The sequence below is a fragment of the Xiphias gladius genome, chromosome 1, assembly GCF_016859285.1.
Source record: "Xiphias gladius isolate SHS-SW01 ecotype Sanya breed wild chromosome 1, ASM1685928v1, whole genome shotgun sequence".
Classification (NCBI taxonomy): domain Eukaryota; kingdom Metazoa; phylum Chordata; class Actinopteri; order Istiophoriformes; family Xiphiidae; genus Xiphias; species Xiphias gladius.
In genome coordinates, this window is record NC_053400.1 from 25,938,435 (window position 1) to 25,957,854 (window position 19,420).

Genomic DNA, 19,420 nt, shown 5'->3' on the forward strand with positions numbered 1-19,420 from the left:
CTGGCTGTGAATGTTGGATTGTCTCCCCCTTAACCAACATCGGAAAGGTGTACGGTGACGGGGGCACAGTACACTTTCACCCAACTAATGTCCGTGCATTTCCCAGTCAGCTCCAGTAGACTTGCAGTTCAAGTTTTTGGTTTGATTTGGTTTGTTGACAACATTCTAATTAATTTATAAAATATGACCTATCGGATTTTGTCATGGATAGTGCAACCATGGCCTGGACTTGTTTCTATTGTCCATGTTTTTTTCACAGTCCGCTGACCTTTATCTGACATTACGATATATTAGAAAATGGGATCTCTGACCATGCGGCCAAAAGTGATAATGCGCTGAGTTTAGAAATAGAAAAAAACATTATTCCATCAAATTTCATAACCGTGTTTAGTACATTAGACTACCAAATTACAAACTGTACCCTCACTCCCACAGGCTGTGTACAGTTTGTAATCCCTTAGCTCAATATTTATTTATTACCTACATCAGAGCCATTACATCGTACATTCTTTTTTTTCGTGGCTGAATGTGGGTAATATCGTTTAATGGAAAGCCAGTGTGACGGTACCTTAAGGCAGAATTCAGACATATTTAGAGCTGTATGAAAAAAAAAAAAAAAAACACAGCCCCCTCTTTAATTTCTCAGTTTTCTGCATTTGCAAATAATGTTAAACAGAGCATAAATACACAACAATACAACAACACCAACCCGTTTGTTTGCACAGATTTGCATTATGAATGTGCAAACGGTATGTATTTTGCATGAACCAGACTAGAAATTAACTATTTGTATCAATCTGTTAATATAACTGAAAAAGAAATGTGGTAAAGAGGAAAGAGACTGTCCTCAGTAGAAAAATTGAAGTATTTGTTGTTTGTTCAAATACTTAAAACAACCTGTATTTGTGTTTAGCTGACAAGGACCTCTAACAGCAGTGTGACTCAGTGACTCTTGTCTGCCAGGAGCAAAGGTGGAAGTTGAAAGACATTGTTTTTAGCAACACAAAAGCTTGAAGGGAGGAGGTTGTGGTGGATAGATGGGTCAACAAAGTGATTTCGAGATCAGAGACCACTGTTTATTTTCAATTTCCTACCAACAGCCAACATTGTCTTCTTTCAACCACGACAAACATCATTTCCTAACTTTAACCAATGTAGGTTTTTATGTCCCCCGCCACCATAGCACATGGTATGCAGGACATCGTGTTGTCATGCTGGCATCCGTGACTCTTTAGACACATGGACCCCACGGACTGTACACCATGTGGAGCAGATGATCTGAATAGATTTTGGAGCATCCTGCTGCATAAAATTGCATATTCATGAGGTAACACTGACTTCCCAGAAATTGCTGTAATTCCCTAACACTTCAAGCTAAAAACTTCACACTGATACCAGATATGTAATATGCATAGGCAAACGTGTTTGTACAAAAATATTTTGCTAATTAATGGGCTAATTGGCCTAATTGGGAGGAAACTAATTTTCTTGCAAACATGATAACTCAAGAACCATAAATTGTAGAAACTTCATACTTACACCACAGTTAGCCCATATGGACTAGATAATCTGATTAGACTTTTGTGTGCCTTGCTAAATAAATTTGCATGTTAAAGAGGTAAAGCTGATTTTTAAAAAAAACTTCTGTTAGCATTCTTGATGACAAACTACTAGTAATGTGAGCATACATGTTATTTTGTCATGGAGATCATGGCAATCCAAGTACCTCTGGTTAAACTACACCCTTTTTAAAAAAAAAAAGAAAAATTAACCCTAGTTTCTGTGCCTAAACCTAAACATAATCCCATTTTAGCTAAATGATAGTTTGGCTAAACAGTGGCCACTGTGGCTAAAGTTACATAGTCTCCCTTTAACCATATGTGACAGATCAAACTGGCGGATCAGCTGTGCAAATATGAATCATTTATGTACCTGCCATTTGTAACTGTTTGTCTGTTTATGCTTTAATGGTTTTGAATATTCTTAAAAGAATAATGAGGAGTGACCCAGAGGAGAGGAGTAAGACTGTTCCCACCCCAGTTTGGTATTATCTGCTATTCTGCCACATTGTTGAAAGAGGACAATATCCCTGTTTGCCAGAAGAAAAGCAGATTTGTTCGATGCGCCATCTCGGTGATATAGAAAATGAGTTTTGTTTTGTTTTCAAATGTCCCTCTTACTGTAGGTAAAGTAGATGTCCAAGTCAGGGTCTCAGCTGGCCAACATGCAGTTTGAGATGCATCTTTTCCCTCCATTCAAAAAAATCGAAAACCTTTGATTCAAACTAGGTTGTTCCTTATCTCTCTAAAAATTAAGATATTTCAAAGTAAAACAAGAAACCTAAAGAGGTAGTTGGATAGCTAGACAGCTAGACAGTGCAAAAAAAGAACTATGTTTATAAGACATACTGAAGGCTAATAAAGAATGAGTGAGAAAATGACATAAGTAAGAGGACAGACATTGAATTATTGCAGGAAATAGACTGCATACTTATAATTGACATTATTTTATTTTTCATTGAATATTTTCTAATTTTTTTTTTCGTGCCTTCAGACCAAGATGTGAATCAGAAGGAACAAACAAATCCCCTGATTGAGTGTACATTTCTGTCATAAGAGAGAAACAAAGATAACCATGGTCAAAACATCTTATTAACCATCATTTGCTTAGCTGTTATGGCATTTATATACTGTTTAAAGAGGAAATATTCTTAATAAGCAACAATCTTTAACATATATTAGTATCCTAATCTGAAACCAACCTTGAACAAAAAGCTGTTCCCTGGGTCTGTGCATAAGGATGTTGGACAAGTGGCCAAAATAGAATGATGTTTGATCAAAAATCAATGCAAGCTGGCCTCTAGGAGACTGCTTAAAGACAGTGATAGACAACTCTGCGATCCACATCCTTCTTAACCATTTAGTTCTCTGTATACATGCTCTTTGTGACCATCCAATTCACAGGTATTCAGATAGCTAGAATGGCTGATCTCATTTGCTGCAAATCCAGTGTAAAATTCATTGTCTATAAAAATATTGAGATTTACTTGAACATAACCTTCTGACTATGTTATAATAAAAACTCCAGATGTCCATTGCAGTTGCACAGTGGGATGTACTGTATAAATATTGTATAAAATAAGGCAGTCTTTTCAGTAGGATAAACCAGATACAAAAATTTCTGGGAGAAAAAATTTTCAAGTCCAAAATGTTTTCACATATTTCTGCTGTTGTCAAATGTCAAGCGGTTTACAGCATTAAACCAAGAGTAAGGGATTGTTGCAACAATTAATACACCAACACACCCGCACCCACAACCCAAACACACCCACAAACACACAGACACACAGACACACACGCACACACACACACACACACACACAGACACAGACACACACACACACAGACACACAAACTCCTGATGATCAACAATAACAGCTTATTCTCCAATGCAACATCCCATCCCTGGACAAATCACTGAGACGTAGACATTTCTAATATTGTTTACAGTGCAATACAAAAGTGTTCATTCAAACTGGTACTGTACTTTTGATAAGAAAATAAAAATGTCTAATATGGTAATGCTTCATATGAATAATAATTGTAAATTTTTGAGAGTTATAATAGTATTTGTCTTCATCAGCTTTGGCTTTTCTCTCTCTTTTTTAAATTTTGTTCTTATTTATTTATCAACTAATTCATTTATGAATTTTAATATAGAAAATATGGAACATCTAAGAAAAATTAACATACCAAATCATCTGTAATTAGTTACCTATGATCATGATGTTGAGGTTTTTGTCTCTCAGCAGTGGCCTTAAGTAAAGATCCACCCCCTGACCCAAAAAGAAAGTATCCCCCCCACGTGTCTGTTATGACAGCTATGTGTCAACTTGGATGTGTTTCTGAAGGACACATGAAAATATTGCCGAAAAAAAAAAAAAAAAAAAAAAAAAAAAAAGAGCAGTGGAGTGTTCTTTCATGGCGTGGTCTCCAGGGGCAGAAGGAGCAGTCCTGCCTTGCTGCGAGCACAGGGATGGAGGTCAAAGGTGATTATATGGCCTGACAAGGATCGGAGACCTTCATATCCAGACCACACTTCCATCCACTCCTCCAGTGTTCCTTGATCCTTCAGTAAACAAGCAGTTTTTACTCAACAGCAACTTCACAGGCAAACAGGAGAGCCCACATGGTAATTAGGGGACGGATGCTTTGCCAGGAGGCCTGTAAGGACCTTCTCTCAGTTATGTCACTTGACCGGCTACACTGCAAATGCCTGAGAGGCACAAGAAGTTCATAAGGATGCGGTTTTGTGTCTGTGTCTGTTTGTCACAGTTCTCATCTGACAGGGTTGTAAATCCAGCATTGTTATTGCCGTAGCTGCCTGTCAGGAAGTCCATCTGTGGTTTCTGTATCAACGGACGTGTGGACGCTTGGCGTGCTACAGAAGCAGGAGAGTGAAGGCGAGGAGGCCCTTTGGCTGGCTGGGCTGGCAGGGAGAGAGACGCCCCAGCAGCGGAGAGGACGGCTGCCCCGGACTGCAGAGTCCCAGGGCCGAACACTGCGGCGTCTACTCTGGAGGCGGTCGCAGGCTGTGAAGCTTCCTCTCGTCCAGGCCTTTCCAGTACTTGAAGTTGTTGTCCAAGTGCTGCATAAGATTGGGGAGGTCTGCGAAAGCTGAAAAGAAGACAAAAGAAGTTGAAGCTCAATATCAGATTTGACAGTTTGTTTTTAATGACAGTGTTTTTTCAAATCAACACCACTATCTTATTTACATTTTTTATTTTTTATTTTTTTTGTCTCCCTGTACTGATTCTTATACCTGAATTCAGGATATCTGCCCATACCGAGTACTGATTCCCAGTACCGATCCAATAACAGTGTTCTCTTTTACTCAAATTTAAAATCTGTATGCTTCGCTGTGTGTAACTTATTGGATTAATTTTTATGTGAGGTAACATGAGGCAAGGAATTGCCGTAGCACTAAAAACTGAGTTGATGGCCCACTGTGACTTAATGAATGTGACAGATAGTGGAAACAATGGATTTTCTAATGACATTGACAAAGAAACTATCTAATGTGGCGCGGTCACGTCCCGGCCAATACCCGGTCGACTTTATGAGGTTAGTATCCACAGCGAATCAGTGTTTCCCTAAGACTTGGGACAAATGTAGATATAAAAGTATATTTTTAAAGATGATGATAGTTTAATTCAGTTGCTAATTTCACATCTGACTTAAAAGTCATACTGAGTATAAGGAAGTTTCTCAATCCTTTTGAAGATTTCTTAACATCATACATAGACATTCTACATGCCACTTTCTCACTTCTTTAGTGAAGAAATAATTGTCCATTGTGTTTGTTATTTGCGTGTTTGAATTGTGTTCTGGTCTATGCTACTGTTGTACACAGGTCTCTTAGAAATTCTTGTGCTCAATCAGAGTCCCTCTTAACAAAATAGATTAAGTAACAACTAACAGTATGCAGATTTATAGCAGTGTATGTATCTCTGCTGTGCAGTCTTACCATCCCATGCATCAAACATGTCCGTAATGAAGTAGTCTATGAAGGAAATCTGGGACTTTGGGATGCTACATGTATTCCTGTCAAACACAGGCATAACCACTGGTAGACCTTGTCTCTTCTCCTCGTCCGTCTGTACCAGAGATGAAGGCACAAGTGATCATCACGAACAATGAATACATAAATTACAAAAACCACAGTGCAGCTGCTACACCATAAACACCACATTATTTTTCCTCATTACCTGTGCAAAATACTCCTCTGAGATGCGCCCGGCCCATTCTATACAGAGCTCCTGAGGCCTGCAAGGATTGGAGATGTCTGCACACTTAATCAGCATCCGCTTGACAAGGATGCGATTCTCGGGGGATGTCAGAATGCTTTTAACAGATTCCTCATCACTGTTTCCCTAAAACAAACAAACAAAAAAAACCCATTAATTATTAGTACTAATACTTAGTAGTGGCAGTAGACAACTCCTTATCACACACAGCATCTGCACAACTTTAAAAATAACTGTGTCTGTGCATAAACCACACTGGGAAGATAAAGTACGGCGCTGCACTGCAGCGGAAAAAAGATTTTAGTTTTCTTTATGGAGAAGGAGAGTCTGCATTCAGTGCATGTTCATTATGGGTTACACTTACATGTAAAAGACTACAGCATGCTTCACACAGTCACATGCTTTGCAGGCTGCTGTATGTTTAAAGATTGAAATCACCGACAATTATGTCACACAGAAGTACAAAAGGTCTATTATTCTGTGCCAAGATGATTGTGGTCTCTGTTTTATTTTAAACCTTCAACTCTCAAAGTTAAATCTACAATTAAATGACAGCATATTTTCTCAAAGCATCTACAACTTCTTTTATTAACTAATCTTAACCTCTGTTACAATTTATACCAAATCACTAAAATGCACTATGTGTCTAAATTGACAGGTTTTGAAAGTCTTTGTATCCAGTATAAGAATTAAGGGGAAAATCAGCAGTCAGATCGTTTATTCGTATCATTCCTGCCTTTAAAAGGCAAGAGAACTTTTAAATGTCTGTGTCGAGCATTCCACACAGAGACGAGAAAGATGTTACCGAGTTGTAAAATTCTCTCCCCACAAAGATATCTGTGCCCAGGCAACAACAGACCACAAGTCCCCTCAACCAGTATCATCATCTTTCAAGCTCTTAAACTATTGTTGCTTGCATACTGCTGGACTAAGTATGATTTTTCAACAGCGTGTGACAGAATGAGATTACAATAGTTGTGTTTATATAGAGTCTGAATGCTCCTGGGTGTACTTCCTGCTCTGACACTATTTAGAAAAAAATGCTAAAATTAGAAATACTATTTCTACACAGGTACGAAATATAAAAACATTCAAAAGCGTTTCAGCATGATTTCATTTTTAACCTCACCCCATTCTCCTCTAAAGCAGCCAGTGGCTTGTTGATGCTGTTGACAAATTTGTTGACATGTTCAAAGTGTTTAGTCATCTCAGTTGCGAGCACCATATCAATGATGGCCTGTCGTAGTGTTCGATATTCATTCCTAGACAGCGAGAGAGAGAGAGAGCGAGAGAGAGATGGACAGAAATCAGATGGGAGGAGGTAAAGGCAGGAGAGAGAAGAAAGAGAGAGAACAGAGAGAGAGTGAGATGACAGTGTGGTAAATAGCACAGAAACCCGTGTGAACAGTTTTCCTCTTCTGACTGCAATGACAGTGGCAATGAATGGATGCTTTGTTCACCTTCCCCCTCTGAGGGGACCAGCACATGTGAGCCATTCTGCTTTGGGACTCAAATCACATTACTACCCCGCCGCTGTCAACACACACATACAGTATTGCTTTCACTGGCACATATGCAGACTTTGCTTATCCCCGAAGCTACCTCAGGTGATGTCTGTATCACAAACTCTCTTTTATCAGAATTTCCACACATAAAATATGAATTTTGTCAATCTTACATATTGATACATACAAATATTATGGGATACACAGAATATTTGTATGTTTATCTAATAAAACAGTTTAAAAAAATGCTCATACAATTGGGTTATTAGCCAATCTCGAGCTGCAATGATTTGTCAATTACTCGGTTAGCTGAAAATAAATCGCCAGCTATTTTGATAATCGAATAATCATTTTGGTAATTTTTTGAGCAACAATGCCAAACATTTGCTGCTTGAAGCTTCTCTAATGTAAAAACTTTATGTCTTTCTGTGTCATATGTGACAGTAAATTGAATATCTTTGGGTTTTGGACTGTTGGTTGGACAAAATTGAAGACGTCACCTTGGGCTCTAGAATATTTTGACAGGCATTTTTCAGTATTTTCTGAAATTTTATAGGCATAATAATCAATCAGTTAATCGAGAAAATAAACTGATGATTAATTGATAATGAAAATACTTGCCAGTGCAATCACTCATATTGCACATAATCACAAAAGTCAGCAAATTCACACTGTTTGTAATAAATTACAGCAATAGTTCAGCGCCAAATGAAAATATAGAAACTATCTTCTCAACCTTAGGTCAGTCAAAACTGTTAGCTTACATATTTTGGAGAAAGTGAAGTAAATATTTGTCTTTGTAGCACACAATGCATTTATTTGATTAACTACTTGAAATCTTTGTAGAAATTTGATAGATATATTATGCTTGTTTCGGACTAGTAGCTACATACTGACTTTTTTCAGGGTGATGTATTCCTTGTGTAATAAAATCTCTTACCTTTCAATGTTCTTGAAGATGTTGCACTTGTCATCTCTTGTGGTGATCTGGAAGGCCAGTGCTGCATGGTGGCTCTCTAGCACAGCTGTGTCATTGTAGAGGATCGCCAGCTCGCTTCCTGCGTTGCACAGGAAGCTGTTGGTGCGGCCTGGGTGGTCCACATCGTGCACAGTAGCAGCAATCAGGGCGGCCACCTCGTCAATGGGATCCAAGCTTTGCTGTTGGTGCGAACGACATGAAAAACAGTGGAAATATGAAACTGGACAGATTGTTGGGCATTGAAGGAAAGGTCTGGTATATTGCAATATTTAATGTTGTCGGGGCTGAAGTTGGGCAGTTCTGATTGATAAACCAGGCCAAAAGCTGGCACAGTATAACTGTTTACTACATTCTCTAAACATGTCACATCTCCCTTTCAACTCAACTGTGATCTGCGTTGAGTTTCATCTGCACCAAGAAGTAGCTCTATACTGTGAAAGAAAGTTGTGATTTATTAATAGGACAATAAAATGTAAAGTTCACCCTTAACTGCATTTAGAAGAGACACTAAGCTTTCCTAAAATACAAATTACATTCGACTGGCCGATTTGCATATTTCTAATGTCACCCAATATACTGAATGATGGATTAAACAGCAAAAGCAAAAACTTTCGTTTTGCTGAATGTGTAGAACATTGTAGATTTTTAAAAATCTAATTATGAAAGTACCTTTGAAGCTATCTTTTTAAAAAAAATACCGGTTCAGTATTGACAGAACTATTTAATAATAAAATTGAGCACATAGAGCAAATATCTGTACTCAACTATTTTATAAATTTTAGGCATCATAATTATGAGGTCACTTAATTAAAAATTAAAAAGTATAAGTATAAGTAAAAAAAACAAAACAAAACAAAAATAAAGATACAGATCCTCAAAGTGATTCCTAATTTTCAAATTAATTTGCAATTGTCTACTGTCTGTAGAGTTCCAGGGATTCATTAACCTTGGGTGATGTAACTTCACAGTTCACTGGCTAAGCCATTGAAAGATCCCTCCACTGAGATCAGAAATAGACAGTTTGGTAATCAGCTCAGCCAGTGCTCGCCCTCGACCCGTGGCTGAGCCACTGACACACTTGGGCAAAACCACGACTCTCAAGGATAATGTAGGCTCAGACAGGACACCTGGCAGTTAAGACCGAGCAGAGAGCCTGATAGCAGAAAATCCCAGCGTCTAGATACTGTAGGTGTTGGGGCGCACAACCAAAGCAGTGGTGAACCTGTGCTGACTTTCAACAACATATTGAAGTATACAGCTGTGCAGTTTCACATCTACTCATGTACTTCCAGACTTTGACATAACAGTTGTTAACAGTGCTCCTTGGGCAGTGTGGGTTAAACTCTGGGCGTGGGAGTGACTTCCAAACACTATGCATATAGGATAAAACAAAAAAGCTTGTAAAGGAAAGAGCATTTGTTCAGGGCGCGAACACATCAAACACAGAGAAATAAAATATGAAAAATGTCCCTTATTGGGAATCAGTATCACACCGATCACACTATAAAAACCTTAACAATCACACGTTCACTGCCACCTTATTCACATATTTCGTAATGTATAATAATGCTGCAACAGTGATTCATATTGGGGATTCATTTGTTGACTGTTTTGTTGTTCATTTATTTTCTCAGTTACGTAATTAATCGTTTGGTTAATAAAGTGTCGGATAAAAGGGAAAAATGGCCAAAACAATATACCAGAAACACAAGGTGACATCTTCAAATTGCTTGTTTTGTGTCTAAAAAACCCCAAAGATGTTTAATTCAGCATTACATAAGACAAAAACAGGCAGTAAATGCAAACATTTCAAAAATGTTTGCCATTTTCCCTCAATAAAGGATAAAAGATAAATTAATCTATTATCAAAATAGTTGCCAATTCAGTTTCTGTCCATCAGCTAATCGACAAACCACACGTTTAGTCTAAACTATGTTATGCCTAAGCAAGTTTGGCATCCATTTTTAAAATAGCATGCTTTATTATTGATTATTACTGTTTGTGAATTTACCTTGACCCTCTCTTTGCAGAGAAAATATGCCGTTGCGTGCAGGACATCAGCTGCATGACTGGAGTTGTGGTAGGAGTTACTAGAGTGGTAGTTCGCTTCAATCACTTGTAGCCAGGAGCGCAAAGTCGCCTCAGGGCAGTTTAGGAACTCGCAGACCCCAAAGCGGGAGAAGATCGTCAGGCCCAAGTAGGTCAATGGCCTGTGGAAGGATTCAGCACGGTAGTTTAATATAAAACTCATACAGCAAGTTCTCCTTCCACACTAGAAAAAAAAAAATTAGACAGTCCCTCTGGTAGCCCTTAACTGTGTTGTTACCTCACCGTTTCATGGTTGCAGCCTCCAAGTTGAAGATGTCAAAGTCCCAAGACTCCTCATTCTCCATGGTGTGGGCGATACGAGGAGGTATGTCATTTAACGACAGAGGAGTTGTCAGGTGACTGGGGATATGGTGGGGCTCTGTGAGCAAAGGGAGAAACAAGAGGAGGCATTCGGATAAAGAGAGGGAGGTTAGAAAGCTGTGGTTCACTACCTCTGGATGAACCAGTAGGAGAAAAAAAAAATTGTGCAAGTTTTTAATAACAGAGCAAGAAAAAATAAAAATAATACTAAAATGTAACATAGCATATCATCCTGTATACTTCATGTAAACTTACGTTTTGTGGAAAATATGTATTCATTTCCTGACAATCTGCGTAAACCATCCTGCGAACATGAAAGAAGGAAAGAAAGAAAGAAAGAAAAACTTTTTTAAACACCCTGTCACTTTAGTTTGATTTTAACATTTCTGGGGGGCTAATGACAGCCTAAAATCCTTGAACCATAACTGGAGTCTCAGTAGCTCATTTTCTAATGATTTTCCCAGCAAAGAGAACCATTAAGATCTGTGTTTATCGCTTTGGATCTGTCTGAACGCCTCGCTGCATTATGACAAAGTTACAGAAGGAAATGAATTTTGACTGAGGCGAAAGCATAACAAATTACAACTGTATGAATAACGAGAAACAAAGACGTGGATTTTAACTGATTTGCCAAATTAACACTTTTATGAGTGTTTTTTCATCTGTGCTATGACACAGTATTTTGGGGGCTTTGTTATGTTGACACCTCATTTCGTTCCCCCGCTAGCAAACAGAGAGAGTAGAGGGATGAGGCGGCCAAACTGAGCTTATTAGCGAAACCAATGTACGTTTTAAAAATGATGAGCATATTTATAAACTGAAATAGTTGTGTCAGAAATGACATTAGGATATGTTACGTACATATGTCAGATAATCTATTCGGACACTTGTCTTCCTCTGGGCATTGTTGCGTGCTGTGACTGGGGTAACAATTCATCGCCCAAATAATCAAACCCTGCTTTCGAGCGGTTAACGATCCAGCTATTCTAGGAAACCCTGGAAAACTAATGGCATTCCCGTCAGCGTCAGCTCCACTGTGTGTTTAGTGCTAATTAGCAAATATTAGCGCGATTACATGCTAAACTTACACGATGAACATGTTAAACTAAGAACCCGCTAAGCCTGTTTGTCACCGTGAGCATGTCGGAAAATGACGGCAGCGTTTAGCTAAAAGCACAGCCTCACAGAGCCACTAGCATCTCAGGCTTGTTTTATGCTAGCAACGACCATGACAGTAGTGCTGCATTCGTTAGAAAAAAGCTCAAAAACAGAACAATTTTTTAAGTGTGCCTCTCAAAGACTAACTGTGCCAATGAAATCATTCTGACCTAAAAATGTATTGTTATGTGGTATAAAACTATGTCCTCAGGCCACTGTATGTTATGAAATTGTTAAAAGACTAAAAAAAACAAAACCATTGTGACCATTAAGGCCTCCACTTCTTTCAAACAACATTTTGCCACTTGTCAGCTATGCAAATGACAGGTCTTCATCACCCAGTCATATTGTATATATTTTGGGCGTCAGTGAATACATGGGTGTGTGTCGCAGAATGAAATGTTTACTTCACAAGTGAAAAAGGAAGAGGAGACTGGCTCATCTTTGACCCGAGCATTGTCTCATGGTGGCGCTGCCTCTGTACACACTGGCTATTTTAAGACTTTCTCCCCAGAAAGATGACAGCTCTTCTCTTAATGTTAACCGGGTCTTCTGAGTTCAGACCCAGCACACCTCACCATTAAAAAAATGGAATTACAAGGCCAAGAAAATACAAATGCAACCATGCACCTCATAAACCGATATGACTGCACATAAATAATCATCTAAACCCCAACAAACGCCTCATGGTTTTCTGGTTTCATCGGCCTTTATCGCTTAAGCAGAACAAATCTTTCTGGGGGAGAACTGTGTGTGACACCTCTCTGCCCCTGTGTGTCCAGAGTGTACATGTATAAGTAAAGCCATGCTTATTCATCTGATCCAACGAACAGGATGTTTCCAGGCCTGCGGAGTCGAGAGGAAGAGGTTCATGTGAGTGTGACTGTGTGCATGTGTGCAGAGTGTGTGCAGGGAGGGAGGGAGGGAGGGAGGGGGAGAGAGAGAGAGAGCGAGAGAGAGAGAGAGAGGCAGAGGGGGGAGAAGGAGAGGGTGGGCTGGGCTTTCCTCTCCAGCCTACAGGAGCACAAAGGACAATCTAACACTTCCTTTGGGGTTGTTGCCAAGACTGCCAACTTGGCACTCTTTCTACTTCTGTACTTCACCATTGCTGTCTGTTAATCTCTCTCTGTGTCTCTCTCGTTCTCCCGCAAAATATGAACAATAATCCTCACAGAAAAAAAACGTCCACACACACAGGGTCACACTTCTGCATCTCTGTTTCTTTCATTTAACACATTGTCATGGGCTTTCATAGTGAATGCTTGTTATCACTGGAATTCTGCGAATGCTCTGATGTGTGTTGCCATATGGGAGTCTATTCGTTTGTAGCGGAAGGAAGCCGTTTGGGTGTTTCAGACTTATCGAAGGACCCTCATGCTCTAAAGGACCTGGTGCTTACCGTCATCAGCCCCCCCACGAGGTCATTTGTATGGGGGTCTTCATCCTTGGTGCCCAACTGTGGGGAATAGAGCTCAGTGGTCCTCAGGATCTCCAGTACCCGATCCAAGGCTTCTGCTACGGGCATAGGGCTGCTTTCCTGTGCTGCATTGATGATGTTGATTACCTGGATGACGAAATAATGATGGTAATAACAGAAAAAAAAACAACAATATTGAAAGAAAACTTAAAACACATATAGGTAAGGCATTTAATGGACCAGAATAAAGTATGTAAAGTGCGGTTCTGATGACATAACATAAAAGAAATGAAAGGTAAAAATCAGGTAAGATCAAGATGTGTTCTCCAATAAAACTGTGTTTCAAATAGATACTGATTCAGCCAGCCCCACTGCATCCAGACAGGTTATTTTAGAGCCTCTGGGTCCTAACTGTGGAAAGAGGCTAAAACATTTGCAGTCTCTTAATTCTGCTCATTCACTTTTTTTGTCAAGGGTTAGATGAGAAGATCAATACCACTCATATCTCTCCCTTAAATATGAAGCTACAGTGGGAAGACTGTTACCTTAGCTTAGCAATGACAACTGGACAGGGGGGGAAACAGCAGGCCTGGCACTGACCAAAAGTAAAGAAAAATCCAAAGTTTACCAATTTACATGATTGTTTAACCCGTCCAGAAACAAAAATGTTTGTCGCTGTGAGGTTGCTTTGGCACCACCAGAAACCTTCAGAAAGTTAGTCCTCCCAAACAAGAAATAGTCCATAACATAAACCAATTTAAAACCTCAAAATTGTAGTTTTTTACACTTTAGTTTTTATATGGCTGAGATATAATGAGATATAATGTGGTAATTATTGAGTTTTAGAGGTGCTAGCAGGTAGACTTTTTTTACCTTTGGATAGGGCCAGGCTAGCTGTTTTCCCCCCTCCTCCATTTCCAGTCTTTGCGCTTAGCTAAGCTAATTGGCGACTGGGTTCAGTTTCATATTGAATGGAACGATGTGAGGGTAGTTTTGAGCGTTTTAACCAACTCTCAGCAAGATATATATAAAAAAAAAACAACTTCTTTGAATGAAGTGGCAGTTGCAGTAATCGAGGCATGAGATAAAAGCATGTGAGTTGAACTAAATTAGTAGAAGATTTCATTTCAAAAATATCTCTTAAGTGCTAGGGGAAAAAAAGTGCTAATTGGACAAGCCCAGCAGTATGATCTTCAAAAAAACATACACAGAGATTTACATTTTTACTTCAATATGTGAACTTAGGAAGTTCTGGGAGTTCAAACTATGGGCACTGATGGCGAGGTCAGCAAGGATGTGCAAGAACACCAGTTCTAGCTAACTCACTTCCACACAAACACAAACAGTACCAGCAATTCTATAATGGTTATTCTGGAGAGGATGACGCCTACAGGGACTGACTACACAGTCAAATGATACAGCAGAGGAACTGCAGTGTGTCATATGATCCATCCCTGGGGACTTTCTCTGTTTCCGACTATCCGGGCTGCAAACTACATAAAACCACTGAAACAGCAGGTCATTCTGGTCAAACATGCTTTCCTGTATGGGCATGAAATGTGGGATTTTATCAGCCTATCTCCTCTTGACACATGCGTGGCCTCAGACTCAGTGCAAGTAGCGGTACAAGAAGAGCTCATGGCGGTTGTGGCAGTTTTATAACCCAAGAGTTCAGTCATGAGATACAGAACGTCAGTACAAAGTGCTAATCATATGATGGAGGCTGGGAGGGATGATGGGGAAGGAGATGAACCCACCTTGGTAATGGGAGCCTCTATAGTCATGGAGTGGATGCGGGCCATTGAGGAGTGCCTTCGCTGTGAGCTCCCTGAAAACAGGACATCCCCATATTATAAGCTTGAACTTTGATTCAACCAAATTTTGAAAGGGGTTGATTCAACTACAAATTATGCTGCAGTTTTCCAACCACTCTCTAATGAGTTTGTTTATGTGTGTTTCCAATCAACACTCAACGCAGACGGAAAACTGGGTTTTAGGTTTCATAACGTGACAACAAACGCCCAGATTTGCCATCATCTAACTCCCTCTCACTCTCACCATCGCTCCCCCGAGATGTTGTGGATCTGACGTCAAGAGAGCCTTTCCTCCGGTCTTTGTGCTTACTGGATTGGATGTCTGGGGAGAAGAAAACACCTTACATTAACACACACACACGCACACACACATACACAAACATGGATCAAGTTTAGTGACAAGGTTGACTTTGGCTCCAGTCTCATTAACCTTGGCAGGAGGAAGAGATGCCTTAATTGGGCTAACCAGAATTTAGCAGTCTGTTTTTTTGTTCACTATAACTCTATTTATTGATTCTGTGGTTTCCCTCAAGTTATGTTTCAATCCAGTGAAATTGTAATAATTAGTCAAAGTTGGGAACAAAAGGTGCAAAAGTAAGACTAAAGCCTTACCCAACAAAGTGAAATATAATAATTTTACGTGATATTGAACATCATGCAGACCCAACAAGCTACTAGAAGTACTCCAGTACTTTGAGTGAAATTTGGATCTATAAGTCAACCTCAGAAGTCAAATCCATGAATAGAAAATAGTAGATATTAGAATCTATTTCATTTCTATTATCAGATCTGTCTTAGACATTTAAAGGATAAGGCTGGTGTTATTCTATATTTTTCTTATTTATATAATATTATATTAATTGTATAATATTTATTATATAATATAAAGACCACTGAATTTTTCATGGAATTTCTGGACAATAAAAAGAAAATTTAAAATTTGCATTGCTTTAAAGTCAACGCAAATGTAATTTTCTTGACTTAATTGACTTGTCCGCCTTTAATTTGGACCTTTGTTTCAAGTTTCTGCCTTCATTTAGACTTTACATCGCATATGACTCTGACCAAAACAATCAATTCTGTTTGTGTGATTTGATTTAAAGGGATTTCTACTGTAATAAGTATATATAAAGTGATAGAAAGTGCAGAAGTAGGCAGAAAACTTTTCTTTGTTTTTCTTTTCTTTTTAGGTAGACATTTCTGCTTTGGACATATTGTATATTTCAGTTCAGAATGACAGAAAAATGGAAATTTCAGTGTTTTGCAATTTCTAAATGTGCTTTGAAGAGAGAAAAGAAGAAGTAAGCTTTTAATACATTTTTCAAAACAGCAAATGACTATGCTGACTGACTACTTTTCTGTAGGGTACTATAACTCTAGAAGCATAATCAACCTGTAGAACAATTTACCAGAAGACCTAGAGGATGTAGGGGTGTTGTATAAGAATTATTGTGAAATATAATGTGCTGTAAGATCATATAAAGCCTCATAAACAAACAGCAATATTTCGAAGTCACTTCTTTTCAGGGAGCTGGTGAAAGGACGCCAACACAGGGGAGATATGATCCCTGTTTCTTTCGCCTGTCAGGAGCATAGCTGCTGCATTTTGAAATCAGTTGCAGCTGTGAAATGGTTTTATGGTTGATACCACAATGCAGCAAGGAACAATCATCCAGTTTAGAGGAAATAAAATTGTGGATAACTCTTTCAAGGTCAACAAAAGACAGAGTTCATTTCTTTGTAAATATTTCTCAGCTAGATAAAGCAGGACTGGACACTCTGTTAGTCTACTGTCTAAAATTTGGGTCATGATTAAAGAAAACAATGATTTTTCCGGCATGGTGCAATACATTTGCTGACAGATTTCCAAAGTTTCTGAGTTTACAAAGCTCAGGTTCCCAAATGTGACTATCTCCAATTTATTGTTATTAACGTTCAACAAATATTTGGTGTCTGCAAACAATCAGTTAAAATTAGCACTGTATATCATTCGTGTAACACTGGAACTGAGTGCTGTGCTTCCTAATGACAAACACAAAGCTTGGCCCTCAGGTCCTCGAGTCTTGAGGCCGATCACAACTGATACTGTCATGGAAAGAACTTCATAATAAATCACCTGTAATGACCTTCTAAAACAGGGAAGGGTTAAGACCGAGCAGTCCCGCATCTACAATGGGGATTTTTTTTTTTATGGAGTAGAGAGAATTTCAGGATGAATCTTACCTGTCTGAGACTCTGCCTGCACACGTTCACTGGATTTATCACTCTGCACGGACAGAGGAGAAAAGCAAATTCATACATGCAGACCAGAATCTCGTTCATTATTAAATCAGCAAAACTGGAAACACACCTCACCTTATTATTATCATTTAAAGGCCTGTTGATAGACACATAGTGTCTGATTTTTCTGTGAATGACAACAGCTTATTAGTACATCAGGAAAAATAAAGGGATACAATTATTATTCAGTCATATGTTATCAGGTATAATTATTCATTTACAGAAAATGTCATTTATATTTAAGAAGACTGTCACTCACCCTCCCTGTCCTATTACAGGTGTGATCTTCACATTTTGCTGAATGCTGTCTCCATTCTTCTTTTTGGCATAATAAATCCCCTGCCACTCCTGGAACATAAAAATCCAGAACCAAGAGAGGAAATGAAACATACAGACACATGATGTACAGACTTAGGAACATATTTAGGAACCTTTCATCATAAAAACTGACAAGATATAAGTTTTGTGAAATGTCCTAAAAGTGGGTTTAGACTTGGTGTAGCGTGGCAGTGTTTGTGGCACTAGTTAGGTGGTATGGGGGGGGGGCTCAGAGTATTTCAGAGAGCGGCAAGTTGCTTTAATGTGTGGGGGGAGCGCTCCTGGAGTCCGGTGAGCTTGTTTCATGTCCCCCCCCCCACCTACAGACTGCTATGGAAGCTTAAAAAGGACCATCCTGCTGTTAGCCTGTCTGGGACTGACCTTTGCTCTCTGTGTAGTAAGATTTCAACTGCTGTTCTTATTCACATGAAACAGAGCTGCTGGATGGCCGGTGGTGCGGACTTACAGCGCACATGGATGCATGTGTGCTGTAAGTCCTCCTGCCTTTGTGTTTGCGCACGCATGCATGCACAGACACAAAGGCAGGAGCGGATATCTACCGTGTTTTCAAGGTTGATCTGACTGGGAAGCGATTGTCTGCAGTGACATCTGTGTTACACGTATGTCAAAACTATGTATGTTGGAGAATCAACAATCCCAAGAAAGTGATCACTTATTTCCTGATCAGTTTAAGTTCCTCATTACGAAATTACCTAATGACTCGTTTGGTCTGAAATGTATAATGTAGATGATAAGAGGATTTCATTAATGCATATTACCTTTCCTTTCCGTATGCAGGAGTTTATTGTTTCAAGGAGATCAGGCTTATTCTTCTCACTTTTAGGCACTTCTATTATTTCCTTCCCTATTAGCTCGCCTTGTTGGTAACCCATAATGGACTCATAGGCAGGGTTCACGTACTGTGAAGGAGAGGAGAGGTAACAGCAGTGTTCAGACTTAATCTGATATGGTGTTCTGCTGTTTATAAAATCCACACTGAGTTCAAACACAGTTGATGACCTCTCACAACATACAGTATGAATTTTTGCCAACCTAAACAATACTTTTTCCAAGACGCTGACACATCCATTGCGTGCTTTATGGAGCTCAAAAACATATATTTTACGTGAAAACATAACATGATACCACGGGCTACAGTGCTTTGATGTTAACAAAAAGGAACCATTCAGAGGGACAGAGACCGCAACTATCATTACTAAAATCTGGGGTCACAAGACACGAACAGGCACTAAAACCAGGAGAGCAGGAGGGAGAAAGTGAGAGAGAGAGAGAGAGAGAGAGAGAGAGAGAGAGAGAGAGATCAACAGTTCATCACAATAAATTAAGTAGAAGTATTAAAGTCGATTAAAAACCCACTTGAATTACTTGATCTTCAGAAGTGATCTCTATGGCCTCTTGGCTTTGTTCTAGAGCTGTGAAAATAGCATTTCCAGCCCTTGTACAGGTAGAGAGACAACAAAATCAGTGTTAGAATATGCAACAACAGTGTCAAGCATCTATTTATATACATACACACACACATATGTATATACACACATACACACACACATATGTATATACACACATACACACACACATATGTATATACACACATACACAACACACACACACATATATAGTATACATTTATAATTTCTAAAGAAAGAGTTACAAAGAATTTAAACTGCCATACAAAAGGAGAATTGTTAAAAGTAGATACTCTTTCTGAGGTCT

At 39.0% G+C, this 19,420-nt stretch overlaps 1 protein-coding gene across 2 annotated transcripts in view; it reads right to left on the bottom strand.

Annotated features, from left to right (window-relative positions):
* Positions 1-3,977: 3,977 nt before the first annotated feature.
* Positions 3,978-19,420, bottom strand: part of pde8a (phosphodiesterase 8A) — a 45,046-nt gene continuing 29,603 nt past the window's right edge. For both annotated transcript variants that reach the window (XM_040136862.1, XM_040136870.1), the window contains 16 exons: positions 19,064-19,142; positions 18,466-18,606; positions 17,628-17,716; positions 17,444-17,495; positions 17,312-17,354; positions 15,333-15,410; positions 15,032-15,102; positions 13,257-13,421; positions 10,955-11,003; positions 10,622-10,757; positions 10,302-10,500; positions 8,252-8,469; positions 6,936-7,068; positions 5,768-5,932; positions 5,527-5,656; positions 3,978-4,676 (listed from right to left, as the gene is read on the bottom strand). In XM_040136862.1, coding sequence (XP_039992796.1) covers positions 4,570-4,676; positions 5,527-5,656; positions 5,768-5,932; positions 6,936-7,068; positions 8,252-8,469; positions 10,302-10,500; positions 10,622-10,757; positions 10,955-11,003; positions 13,257-13,421; positions 15,032-15,102; positions 15,333-15,410; positions 17,312-17,354; positions 17,444-17,495; positions 17,628-17,716; positions 18,466-18,606; positions 19,064-19,142 — 1,855 coding nt within the window. In that variant the 3' untranslated portion in view covers positions 3,978-4,569. The remainder of the gene's footprint in view (positions 4,677-5,526; positions 5,657-5,767; positions 5,933-6,935; positions 7,069-8,251; positions 8,470-10,301; positions 10,501-10,621; positions 10,758-10,954; positions 11,004-13,256; positions 13,422-15,031; positions 15,103-15,332; positions 15,411-17,311; positions 17,355-17,443; positions 17,496-17,627; positions 17,717-18,465; positions 18,607-19,063; positions 19,143-19,420) is intronic.